Consider the following 14,843-nt stretch of genomic DNA (forward strand, 5'->3'; position numbering starts at 1 on the left):
TTGTACGTAAATGGATAAAATAATAAGTTTTATGTAACAGTAGCTTGAACTGTCTCGCACAACGTCTAAAATATTTTAAATGCTGAACCTATCTGATTGGGCTTTATATAGTACACTGCTTACGTCAGCTTCAGCAGCCGCCTGGCATTAGTATAATAGGCCTACACATGTCTAGTACACTGCTGACGTCAACTTACTTCAGCAGCCGCATGGCATTAGTATTGCATTGCATCAGAAAATGATGCAATCAACTGTGGATGATGTGAGCATGATGGTATTATGCAATGTTACATCATTATTCCGGATGTTGCTGCAGTCCTACTGGAGAAATTTACACAGTGAAACATAGAAAATGAGGTATATGAATATCTTCAAAACGAGAGCCAATACAAATTTTTCACGGTTATATTCGTGTTCGGCACACCAAAATACTACAGATTAGGGCCTTTTCAAGTCAGTAATGATTTCACTGTTGACCAGTGTTATCAATTTCATTCGCAGATTTATACAGTAGAATCAGAAAGCATAATATGGCAATTGTTCTTGACGATGAGGAGAATATATATATTTGGATTGTGCTTGTGAAATATTCCATACATAACTTGGCCACGTATTGACAGAAATCTCTGACAGGAGTACACCGTCAAAACTCGAACGTTTATAACTTATAATAAATACACTCACATACTCAACTAAACGAGATGGTAATGTAGCATTACATTATTATAAGGCTGTTGTCTTGCATCATATAGCTATTTTGTAGCAAGTTAGCAAATATAAGCCATCTGACGAAAGTATTTCTAGTATGAGGCAGCAATCTAGTTCTCTAATTGAGGAATATGTGACAACATGGCCAGCTTATTTTCTGTTGACACGATTGTTATATATGGCTTCATGATGTAGTAATTTTGTTTTCGATTTGTGTCAACAATTTCATTATTAAAATGAGAGTAAAAATGGCTATAATTGCATAAGACAGTTCGGTAAATATTTCAAACTAATAACAATAGTGGCTTTAATTAAGACAGTTAATTAGATGTATATTGTATGGTATTACCGTAGATACTGACAGTTGCCTAAGGCTTCAAGCATGCTCAATGTCAAAATGATTAGGACTAATACAACCAACAAACAAATACACTGGTCAACAGTGAAATCATTACTGACTTGAAAAGGCCCTAATCTGTAGTATTTTGGTGTGCCGAACACGAATATAACCGTGAAAAATTTGTGTTGGCTCTCGTTTTGAAGATATTCATATACCTCATTTTCTATGTTTCACTGTGTAAATTTCTCCAGTAGGACTGCAGCAACATCCGGAATAATGATGTAACATTGCATAATACCATCATGCTCACATCATCCACAGTTGATTGCATCATTTTCTGATGCAATGCAATACTAATGCCATGCGGCTGCTGAAGTAAGTTGACGTCAGCAGTGTACTAGACATGTGTAGGCCTATTATACTAATGCCAGGCGGCTGCTGAAGCTGACGTAAGCAGTGTACTATATAAAGCCCAATCAGATAGGTTCAGCATTTAAAATATTTTAGACGTTGTGCGAGACAGTTCAAGCTACTGTTACATAAAACTTATTATTTTATCCATTTACGTACAATAAAGAACAGTAATGCCTCGAAAGTGTGTTAATACCGCGGACAATTTTTGCTATATTTGTGGGGAAGTGACATTTGCCAACCAGAAGAAAAGTATCAATTCTCAAGTGAAGAAGGCATATCATCTTTACTTCGGATGCAAGGTTGGTGACCAAGACAAGCCTTGGGCTCCGCATATATGCTGTGCTACATGTACAACACAGCTTTCACAGTGGTTGAATTGCAAAAGGTCATCAATGCCGTTTGCAGTCCCAATGGTGTGGAGAGAGCCAAGCAACCACCTAAATGACTGTTACTTCTGCTTGGTTCCTCCTCTTTCCGGCGGAATAACGAAGCGAAAGAAGTCGAGAATAGTCTACCCAAACATTCCGTCTGCATTGAGACCAGTTCCACATGGTGAGGGACTTCCTATTCCAGAACCTCCAGCAGAATATTCTCTTGATTCATCTGACGAAGACAAAGGTGAGTCGACCTGTTCTTCTCCTGGTCCATCAGCATGCAGTGATCCAGATTTTCACTGTGGTGCATCATCAACCCCACACAGAATAACACAGGAAGAACTAAATGACCTGATTCGTGATTTGGACTTATCAAAGAACAAGGCAGAATTGCTAGGATCAAGACTCCAACAATGGAATCTTCTAGAAGAAGATGTCACAATTACTGCATATCGAAAGCGCCACCAGCAATTGGAGCCTTTCTTCAGAAAGGAAAGTAATCTGATATTCTGTTCCGATATTGAGGGCCTCATGAATGCTTTAAAAATCACTCATGACCCACAAGAATGGAGACTATTTGTGGACTCTTCGAAACTGAGTCTCAAGGCTGTGCTTTTGCACAATGGAAACATTCTTCCATCTATTCCAGTAGCGTATGCTGTCCACATGAAAGAGACATACGATAACTTAAGGCAGCTACTGAATTCCATTGAGTATAACAAGTACAGCTGGCACCTCTGTGGTGATTTGAAGGTAGTTGCCCTTTTAATGGGACTGCAGCAAGGATATACAAAATACATGTGTTTCTTATGCAAGTGGGATAGCCGAGCAAGGGAAATGCACTACATGAGGAAGGAATGGACTCACAGGCAGAATGTAGCCATTGGAGAGAAGAATATCCAACACCCAGCTCTGGTTGAGGCTCAGAAAATCTTGCTACCACCCCTTCACATCAAACTAGGTTTGATGAAGAACTTCGTGAAAGCCATTGACCGGACTTTGCCAGCATTCCGATACCTGCATGAAAAATTCCCTCGACTCAGCGAAGCAAAGATTAAAGAGGGAGTTTTTGTGGGTCCTCAGATTCGAGAGCTTTTCAAAGATGACCGGTTCAACAACTTGCTGGAAGGTGACGCGAAACAAGCATGGAATGCTTTTCGCCTAGTTTCTACAAACTTCCTCGGAAATGTTAGGGCAGAAAACTATAAGGAACTAGTAGAAGACATGTTGATGAAGTATAAGAAACTTGGCTGCAATATGTCTCTAAAGATTCACTTCCTTCATTCCCATTTGGATTTCTTTCCTAGCAACTGTGGTATTGTTAGTGATGAACACGGCGAACGTTTTCATCAAGATATCGCAACAATGGAACAAAGATACCAGGGAAAATGGTCCACTACAATGCTGGCTGACTACTGCTGGACACTCCTCAGAGATGCTCCCGAACAGCTGTACAAGAGACAGGCGAAGAAATCTAAGATGTAGTCAATGACTTGATTTTTTATAGGTAGGCTATTACAGTTGACCTTTTACTATTGGAATGCATTTCGTTATGTAAACATTAATTTCTTGCAGATTACAAAAAAACTAGAGCCAATTTTGCAATTTGACTGTCATATTCGTGTTCAGCACATAAAAATTGATAAGAATTGACTAATTTTATTTCAGTAACATGACTTTTGTAAAAATTTGTTGTCCAGTGATATCTAACACAGAAGTGAAAAGATGAAAACATATTTACTTACTAATACAAAAACAACTACGATAAGAAACGAATATAATGAGGGCTACAGCTTCCAAAGATAGAATCTATGAAAAGAAAATGAATCTTTAGGCGAAACAGTTCAATTAAGAATAGATGGTTGTTGCATGAACCTTATCCAAGCGTATTATTAAGCTTAAGAAACTCATAAAACCTGAATCAGTTAAAATTTGGAAATGTTTGTAACTGCTAAATGTCCGCAGCATGCTAAATTATTCACAGTTATTAAGGACTGGATTAGACGTATCAGTGAGACAAACATACAGCTAACTGGGAAAAGGAACGTGCAGATTAAACACTACTTATGATGCGCATCGACACCGACTAATCCTGAGAATTAAGATAATCTGAAGTCTTTGAGCTATAAAAAGAGCCCAATTTTAAGGTGCGTTTTTAAAGGCTCATTATTTGTAGATAGGCAATCTAATTAACAAAGACTGCGTTTATCATCATATTATTCCATTGCTAGTGATCATACTCATTTGTATGCATGATCGACGTTTTTAAATTGAAATATCAGAGTTTTGTTTAATAGCCACGTGACATCGCTTTTGGTACTTTTCCGATGGAGACAGACAAATCAGAATTATAAAGGTCATATTCACTTAACTGGCTCTTGAACTGTGATGATTATGTATTTTTAAACAAATCATTTTAAAAATATGATGCCTGTGTGATTTATAATTTAAAATGTTTTAACAATTTGTTACTATGTCTGCAGTGTACCAGTTTATAGTGATGCCTAGCACTATGGCATCATGTCGCAGACATGTAGCATCATATCCCACCCAGTCACATTATCCTGACACCAGGCCAACCAATCCTAAGACTAGCCTTTTAATGCTGAGCGCCAAGCAATGTAGCTGCTCGTATCATTATTATGATTCTTTGGTATGATTTGGCCGGGAACCCACAATCTCCCGCATCCGAGGCGGACGCTCTAACCACTTATGTCACCGGAGGAGCAAATAAATCTTATGGAGTATGATTCATACCTGTAGTGGTCTCATAGTAAAGATTTAAAAATATCTCATTCCTGCAATGTTTTCGTGTCGAGGGTTATATTTCTGTGTGAATTAATCGTTTTGGATCTTGAGCGGTTTCACAAATATATGATGATAACGTAGAATGTATAGTAAAGTACCTCATACCTTTCAGGTGAAAAATGTTTCACATGAAGGAATAAGCCCTTACTCTAATATATACATTTAACACAGTTACCTTATCTGTCCTTGATCTTGAATGGAATCTCTGCGAGAGGAAATGTAACAATCTTTTAGAACAATATTCTAACGATACATAACAGTGAGGACTCTGAATAGCATATATATATATATATATATATATATATATATATATATATATATATATATATATATATATATATACACATATATAGTCTTATGATCAATATAATACATTCTGAGACTTAAATAGATGAGTAAACTATATTTACTATAGATGCTAATATATTAAAACATAAAAATAGTATCTACATTACAAACCACACAAGCTTTCGTTCCTTTGATTTAGATAAAACAACCATTTATATGTATAAGCCCAAAAATGATATATTTAACTGCTATAGGTAAAGCATTAAATACAGTTTCAAGATTTGGTATGACTGAGACAAAATAAGCATCGAACAAGTTTAAACCAGCCGAATTATGTAAAATGCTGATAATTTCGATTTCGATTTTAAGTGTAATACTTACATCAATTTACTCAGTGCATCCCTGAAAATGGAAATTTAAATAATAAACAGAAAGTCATACTACTCATTCTAAACATAATACAATATGCAAAATAAGTTATGTTTTGTATAATACGATACGCACAATACATCCAAATTAGAATAGTGTTGTACCAGTGAATAACCATTTGATTAAATAAATAAATCCAAATTAAAAACTAAATGCAACAATAAGACTGATTCTGTTTCGGATATTAAGGGAAGAGTTAGTACTTTTTTCAAGTAAATAACATTAGTCTAAAAAGATAGGACAATATTAGAGCCATGATATAGGTCAACTTACTGCCAAAAAATTGATAGTCGTCAACATATTTACGAATTTCCAAATTAAGCGCTAATGATTTGAATATGTAATCCACAATCTATATAGAAATATATATGTATGATGTTGCTTACAAAATAAATGTCACTAATCAGATACAGCATGAACTTGATTTTTTTAATTATGACAAGCACAAATTACAAATATAAATACCATATCATCATGGAAATAAGAGTGCAGTTTTAAAGTACATAACAATATATATCCATCTGCCTGACTTTAGGTTGATATTACTATGAATGTTATAACATTTCCTGCTTGTTTGTGCCAATACAATGTAGTGACCATATCCTTCAATCCATTGGTCACACTTTTGTATCTGGATCATAGGGTAATGAAGCTGTTAAAATGTTGTCATGCAACTTCTGAATCAACAATATCCCGTATAAAGGAAGTGTTTATTCAGGTATTATGACCAGTTTTTGTAAGCCATGTCGAAAATGTACACTTTGCTGATATTTTGCTCTTTTAATCAACGTTTTGCAGTATATATCTCATAAGCCGCTTTATGTATTCTTAGGAATAATGGTATGATTTTGGCAATTACCAGATGATTTTATACGTCACGAAGTGAGCTGTTCTATCTGTACTGTTGCAGATTTGGACAAAATATAATTCTTCAAATTACATTATGTCTACAAAGATATATATCAAGGTATGAATAAATGGGCCAATAGTAATGTTGATTCACCTGATTATTCACCGATAGTTAAAACATGGTAAACGTACTTGCTCGACTTATGTAACAGCGGGAAAAATTCTTCCTTTTCAGTATAGAAAGGGAAGAGGAACTTTAAGTACATGTTTGTAGTCGCGAGATAAAACTACTTCATAACACATTAATGTGTCCAACGATATATTGATTGCATCCTCAGTCCGATCAGTCCTAAGGTAGGATTATTCTACACTCTAAAAACCAGGCAAGCCCGTGTCTGCTGCTTTGATATTATTTGGAAGGAAACTTAGCTCCCATTTCCCAACCATAATATATATATATATATATATATATATATATATATATATATATATATATATATATATATATATAATAATATATATGTCCAGTTTAGGTCTCAAAAGAATTAAAGTAGTCTAGGTTTATTTCAGCTCGTAACGGGAATCCAGGGATAGCACTTTCCGTTCTGTCTGGTGTATATATATATATATATATATATATATATATATATATATATATATATATATATATATATATATATATATATATATATATATATATATATATATATATATCGAAGTAAAGTTTGTCATATTCTTTATCTGCACATTTGCTGACCAGTGACTAATCTTGAAATACTTAACGGCAAGAAATATAAACGCCTAAAAAGCGAAAACAAAATATTTTTGGCTTTGCGAGGGATTAAACAGCGAGCAGGAACGATTCGGTTTGTTCAGACTATGTCACATGCGATATAAAGCGAATTCATTTTACACAAATACAGATGTTATCCAGCATGACAAAATAACCTACGCTGACTTGTTTTAAATATTGTATGTGTCCAGTTTAGCTCTCAAAATAATTTAAATGGTCTAGGTTTATCTCAATGCATAACTAATTCGCTGCATATATTTTCCCTACTGACAACTATAGCTGATTTTTTTCACGTATATTAATTTGTTTATTATTTGATTGTTTTTTATCCACAGCAGACAAAATGTAGACTTTGTATGTTGCCCGCGTTTTTGTTTTTTATGACGATGTTTTCTGTATAATTATCTTTTGTGGCTTAGTGCCCTAGAAGAGGAATCTGCAGATTTCGAAAGCGCTTGGGTTCGTTTGCACTGTTCAAAAGTGTTTCCGTCATATGTATATAGTATATGTATTGCTTAAGTTATCAGTACGATTGATTCTTCTTACCAGTTTGGAGAAATATGTCTGTAATAGCTTTAAATACCAACGGGGTTATGTTTATTTCACTGGAGCCTTCGTAAAGTACATTCAGTAGTGAAAAATGCACACACCGGTTCAAAAGCAGGTATATTTAGCAACAACAAAAACTAACGGTACTTACTCCATTTCGGTATCCATGCTTAGTACAGTTGATATGGATTCTCTCTCGGTCTCGTTAACATCTGAAAAGATTTATGAAAATGTAGCGACCACACTAAAATTTATAAATCGCACGAGTGGCACGTGTTATTTAGAAATATTTTAACAAGAGTAAAGATACATAGTAGTGACTAGATTACATAAATGTCACTTGTACCGGTTAGAAGTATGAACGTCCTTACAGGTATTCAAAACGAATAAAGAGTTACAATTTTCTTCTGTATAGGTTGAGGTAGTATTTGATAAAGATTACATCCTGGCTTCCTTAAATCCCTGTAAATATGGATGACTACACTTGCTGAATGATCAAATGTCTTCCTCAACAATATAATTTGCCCAAATAAACATTTATGTAAGACCTTGACCTTTAAAATAAGGTGTTTTCTAGGTATGAAACTGTTCAATGCTACTCAAAATTAGACCTTATACAATATATATTTATCACCGTGTGAAAAAAACAATCTTATACTATTGTGCATACTATGCGAAAAACGATGACAAATTTCAAATCCTATAGCAGAACAATAATGACAATCACACATATGTCAGTATGGACACTGAATGTCCATACGTTCTATTAAAATATTCTTCAGGTACTCATGCTCACCTTGGTACCATAACACTGTTGATACCCATAATCTGTCACATAGTTAATTTAAACAGTTGTAAAACAAGAAATACGCACATTAGACAAGCTCAGAATTTCCTATTTATTTCCGTATATCCATGGATACTATTTCTCCGTAGGAAATGAATAGGTATTTCTGTTTATAGATTTATTTTCATATATTTACAAATGATTTATTGAATAATGTAAAAACATCATATCCATCTGAAATTTTCCTTTGAAATGTAGACCCTTTTAATGTTATGAAAATGTGTTTTCTCGCAAAGATCAAAGCGATGCACATCAAGAAGTTATTATATTGGCAAAAACATGCATACCAGGCTCAGATATTCTGACACTTAGCTGCGCATACTCATAAGTTGCCGAAATGAACGCAAACATAGAAAGCACTTCAAATTAGATAGGATTTTTGTCGATTTTGCAGATGCATGTCATATTTTCCTGTTCACTTGTCAGCATTAATCAGATTAAATAATTTGTTTAAATATAGAACTACCAAACTGAACAGAATAAAAGTTAGTGAAAAAATAGCAATCAGGCTATACATTAATTGTATATGAGTGAAGTACGAGCTAATTCCTATTATATACAAGGCCATCATGGTGCAGTGTAAACAAGAGGAAGAAGTGAAAAACTGTAAGAGACAGACACTGAAAGAGTTAATCGCTATTACAAGTCAATAAGTATCTCAAGGAAAGTGAACAATGATTTAAATGAAATGTTTTCCATATGTTTCACCTAATACGTAAAACTAGTATGTTTCCATTTCATTTGTATTTTGTTCTTAATTTTATTGAATGTCGATGTTTCAGAATATTCGATCGTTTTAATACTATTTCTTAACCAAACTCAGCCTAGCCTCCGTAAAGAATTCACCCTCAAAGAAGTAATATAAATCGTCTTTCAAAACATTAATTTAAAATTTGAAACATTTTCTTTATTAATATATAATTTTATTCAGTTGACCCATTACAGCAGATAATATATTGTTTGACATCCTAAACAGCAAGACAAAGCACACTTTATTCGGGAAATGTTTCAATATTCTTTCAATTCCAATCGCTTTTAATATACCTCATTATGGTACTAATTTGTATCATTTACATTATTTAACCTTAAATAATATAATCCTATATTTTGAAGAACTGCCTTTATCAATTTCAAAGATTCCGTATTCCACGAACGCCATTGTTGATTACATAGTCCTTGGAAGTTTTTGACTGATCTGAAGAGCTTCCCTCTCAAGGTAGATAAAACAGCTTCTGTAAAGGCCTTTACCTTCGTAACAAGGTAAATGTGTCCCCAATGTCTATCAAGCGATATATTTTTTCCAATGGGGTCAACATTTACACGTGCGGAATCGCGCGAAGCGCGACATGAATCTTAGCAGTAAGTATGCACTCGCAGGAAGCAGCCCAAATCCGCGATCATGTCAATTAGAAGCTACAACAAAATCATAAACAAAATTCCTCTTGACATTTTCGAACGAAATTGCGCAGTCACCAGACATGGCGTCGAGGACTTAACCATGTTTGTAGTCAAAGCTGATCTCAGTGAGTTAGCTAACTTGGCCTTTTGCTGGCTGAGATACATGCGGGTTTGTTATAATTCAAAGTAAACCAGGAAGACATAAGACGTTCAACGTGAATATCAACGATATTATTTTGTAACGGCAAGAAGTCTGGCTTTACTAGCTGAGAACGAGAGGGAGATATGCGACTCTGGCTGTTTAGTGACTTCCATCAAACGATATATTGATTTTCCAAGGTGTGAAAGAAACAATAAGTGGACGTAAGTTACTCTCTCCAATACGAATAGTAACTAAATGGGGAAAACAGATGATCAATGGGCAAACGAGAGGAGAAATATGACTGCTTATGTTCTCTTATGTTGATATATAGTCAAGTGAAATGTAATAACACTATTTGTAAATGATGACCGTCATTTTGATATAGCTAGCTCTGGCGGTGTTAAAGGATCATTCACGTGCAGTTGCGATATCATTAGTTAACGGAAATGAAATTTAGTTCCAATTGATCAACTTATTTCCAAACGGGTACTTAACGTTATATATCCACTTTATTCTATTCATTTTTTAAATAGATAGGGAGTACAAACTAAAGGGAGGGTGTGCTAAAACTATAATAACAGTATTTTAATGAGGGTTGTTAAGTTGATGATTATGACAAGAGAGTAATCGGTATATTTAAAATAAAATGTTTTCCACGATAACAACCTGACAGTGGTATAGCGCAGTTTATTTCAAGAGATAAATGCGCTAACTATGACAATTATGTGTGCTATTTGTAACTGCTGAATCGTTTGAGGGATATTTGTGAAACATAGGATGCATGTGTACTAAGATCATTTCGACAAACACTTTGAATAGCTGGCTGTCAGATACGTTTCTTTGAGTTATCTCCCTTTTAATATATATAGTTTTTCATAAAATAGTTTTCATATTTTGTTTACCTTGCCATTATCAGTTTATCATTTATAACTTAGTATATTTTGGAAGTCAATTTGTTCATATTATTTTGAAGTACTTTCTTAATCATCTTAAACTCGGTGTTGCTCATTTAAGTGTTGATAAATCTAAAAAGCGGTGGGACTATTGCGGCCAATATAAGACTACCAAATACTTTAAAGTCGCACGCGTCAAAGACAGCGAAGATTCCTAGGACGGAGAGTTTTAAGGCAAATTTCTTTGTAATGATCTACGACATCTTTGTTTTAAAATGATCTTTTTCTGCTTGACTACCAGGTAGCATTTTAAAGCCAGTCCTGCTTCCTAATAGTCCCGATTGTATGCATATCTTTTATTTCACTGCTGTGTTTCATTTACTGATTCTTCAATCGACAATATCTCCAGCATATAGTTTTTTGTTAGATATCTATAAAATATTTCTTAATTTAATTTCTCTCTCTCTCTGTGTGTGTGTGTGTGTGTGTATATATATATATATATATAGAGAGAGAGAGAGAGAGAGAGACAGAGACAGAGACACAGAGGGATATATATATATATATATATATATATATATATATATATATATATATATATATATATATATATATATATATATATATATATATAAGAGGGACAGGGTAATATCGACTCGATATCGGATTGTCCAAATCAAGATCATTTTTTTTGTTCTTTTATGTCGCACAACAGTCCTGCAGAGGTCGGGGTCTATTGTGACACAATATCCATGGGCCCGTACGTCTGCTCCTCATACCATGATTCAAGGTTACTTTTTATATTTGAACCATTTTATGTACAGTGGCGTGTCAGCCGTGTTCCATGGACTTCTTTCGAGTTTCATTCTCTTTTAGCCAAGATATCGTACTTAAGCTAACCATATAATTCAATACTACATATCATTTATATGTGAAAGGTCAAATATTATCCATAAAACGCGTTGATAATATCGTTTCCATTTTGTCCCTTTCAATAAGTTGAGCAATGAATTAACGGGTTGTATTACTCCCGTTCTTTCAATATCGGGTGTTTCAAGATATGGTCTACTATCAATCTCCTGCCATAGTGTGAGTTCAAGCTTTATTTAATTTAAACATGCCAAAGCATATAATATTTATAAAACGATGTTCGTTGAATTGTTGTCATCGTGATTCAATATATTACTTATTTGCAAGAGCCTTAAATATTTCATTATGAGTAATTACATTTGCTAGGAGAAGACTTGCCTTGTTCTCTTGTCTATTATCAAAGCTCAGCCATGGTGGCACTTCACGTTCTGTTTAATCTAAAAAACAGCGTTATTTACAAAAAAAGGAGTTTCTTGGGTTCTTTTCATCGAGGTTTAATGTATTCCTTATTGTCAAATGCCTTAAAAATTCATTATAAGTAATCGCAGCTGCTATAAAGCTGGTCTTGATGTTGAATAACATTATAATAACTTAAAGTTGTTCTGTTCATCGGGGTGGCCTGGGAACGCTCTGATGGTTTTGTATTTCTTTATTGTTGAAGATTTTTCCCAATGCGAAAAGTATTACGAACAAACCTTCCAGAGATGGCATAGGGGTCAGCTACAATGCTGAGACGGGGGGAAGGGGGGGGGGGGGGCGGGGAGGGAAGATTTTGTAGAATGAACCGGAAAGGGATAAAACTCTAAAGTAAGGAATTGATTAATGAATGCATGCATGCACTCTTCAATGGGGTCTTCATAAGATGTAAGAGTGATTTGACTATCTGACTAGAAAAGTATAGCATTTTGACCAAAAATCAACGGTAAAGTCTATGGAAATTGAATTTGTGGTTTATACTCTATTATGATAAACAAGATACAGATTGATATAACTCACTTTGATATCGCTGATGATTGATGTCATGATTTGCTTAAAACTCATCTTCAAATTCCTGTACCAGCAGCTTTAGTAGATGCATACAAACAATTTGTTATACAAAAATTGTAATGGTTGACACGCACTATTAATCAATTAGGCCTCCTTTTAACATTAAGAATTAATGTTGTTTTACCACGAATCTGGCAAAACACAAATGCTTGTTGCTTTACAAGTATTCTGGAAAAACTTAGAAGTCGCGTGTGTGTTTGTTTGTATGTGTGTTTCTTTGTATGTAGGTGTGTGTGTGTGTGTGTGTGTGTATGAGAGAGAGAGAGAGAGAGAGAGAGAGACAGAACACGTATATGCCAGGCAGCGTCGTATATCCGGTTTTGGAGCGTTAGACCCGTCATCTTATTGTTGCGGATTCGCTTATATACCAGGTTAGTAGACACTATGCGTCACCGGCTCAGTTATTATATAATATTTCTACAGCAAGATATTGCCTAAACACTAGATGTGCCGTTAAGAAAAAGAAAAAGAAAATTATAAACCCATACAACAACCAAGGGGCTAAACGATTATTCTTGGATCGCAAGTTGTATGTCGGGATAAACCATTCTGTGATAAATATTTATCTAGAATGACACCCAACTAATGAAATATTGACAAGGAGGTATAAGTCGTTCCAAATAGAAATCGAACCATTGCCATAACGAAAGCATGTATCACACAAGTACCGTTTCCTAACTCACATGCTCATCCGTCCTAAACCATGCAATCATGCGCTCATCGCTATAAATGAAACCGTGTCGAAAGTAAAGATTCGTCGTGTGCAAGAACTCACTCTTCAGAAAAGTGGCATCTATCACTCAGATATAGGTACCAACCTACTGGATTTTGGTTGATAAATAAACTGTACATGCATGAAAAGTATAACTATAAAGTGACGCACAAGTACGAATCAGAGGTATCGCTTATCCTTCGATCCATATAATCTGGTGACACAGCTAGGTATTTCTTAAGGAGAATGATAAATAAGGACATGTAACAATAGGTGCACGTTGTTAGCACAGAACCACTTTTCCAACACAACGTATTTAACATATTTATTTTGCAACCAAAGAACTGATTGCGTGTGATTAATTTCGGAGTGACATCTCTCTAAAATGCCTAATCATACAAAAACACATTGATATTGGAATTAATCATTCAACAAATAAACAAAACCGAAACATGTAACAGATAAAAACATAGAAACAGCAAACAAAGAAAATATCACCACAGTTGAAAAGAGCACATGTTTTATGAGGTATTTCGGTGGTATAGTGAGGCACAAAGTACGTTTCTTAATTGGGAAGGGGTGGGGGTGGGGTGGGGTCCATACAGACAAGAGGAAAGGACTTGAGGAGGGCATTGTGTGCATTAGTAGTAGAGGTGATGAAAGCTCCATAGCTTGTATCTTACTGTGGCATGTAATACATATGATTAACCAGATGGTTAAGTTTATATTTGTTATCCTTATTCAGATATTTTGTACTTTCGCCTTTGAAATGTCTGGTTAGTAGGGTAAAACATATGGCACAAAAACAACTTCTAACAGTGGACAGAAAATGAAAGAAGAATAATACAGATTAGTACAAGATTATAATAATGTAATATGCATGTAACAACGTTTAGTTTGACTTGCCCAGCAACCATAATAGAGCATGAGCAGTCTCTGTTATACGATGTTTATTTGACAGTTATGTAGTACATGAGCAATATATGTTGGTTGATGTACAACTAGATAGTGCGTAAGTAGTATATATTGATGTACAATGTACATTTGAGCAGTGTTTATTAGTTGATGTACAACTAGATAGCGCATGATCAGTTTATATTGGTTTATAATTTGTACATAAGTGTGTATTGATGTACAATTTGATAGCGCATAAGCGGTGTATGTTGATGTACAATATTAAATATTGCTGAAGCAATGTATGCTGGTTTACAGTTCGTGCAGCAGCAGAGGAGGCGAACAGACCTTTTGCTGAAACCTAATTTTATAACTAAAACCTGAGACGAAAAAAATGAAACAAATAAGGTCACTGACGCTAAACCAAAGCCTCCAACTTTAGCGAGAGTTTTTTTTTCAGAGTCTCTCTCCAAGAGTCTCTCTTGGGG

General features: G+C 34.7%; 1 protein-coding gene across 2 annotated transcripts in view; it reads right to left on the reverse strand.

Annotated features, from left to right (window-relative positions):
• The window catches only part of LOC149799877 (uncharacterized), a 203,721-nt gene that overhangs the window by 154,162 nt on the left and 34,716 nt on the right, over nucleotides 1–14,843 (reverse strand). For both annotated transcript variants that reach the window (XM_089959317.1, XM_089959316.1), the window contains exons 2-4: nucleotides 7,704–7,764; nucleotides 5,314–5,334; nucleotides 4,820–4,849 (exon numbers count right to left, since the gene is read on the reverse strand). In XM_089959317.1, the coding sequence (XP_089815443.1) occupies nucleotides 4,820–4,849; nucleotides 5,314–5,334; nucleotides 7,704–7,720 (68 nt within the window). In that variant the 5' untranslated portion in view covers nucleotides 7,721–7,764. The remainder of the gene's footprint in view (nucleotides 1–4,819; nucleotides 4,850–5,313; nucleotides 5,335–7,703; nucleotides 7,765–14,843) is intronic.

Source organism: Sinohyriopsis cumingii, chromosome 5, assembly GCF_028554795.1.
Source record: "Sinohyriopsis cumingii isolate HCF-2022 chromosome 5, ASM2855479v2, whole genome shotgun sequence".
Taxonomy (NCBI): domain Eukaryota; kingdom Metazoa; phylum Mollusca; class Bivalvia; order Unionida; family Unionidae; genus Sinohyriopsis; species Sinohyriopsis cumingii.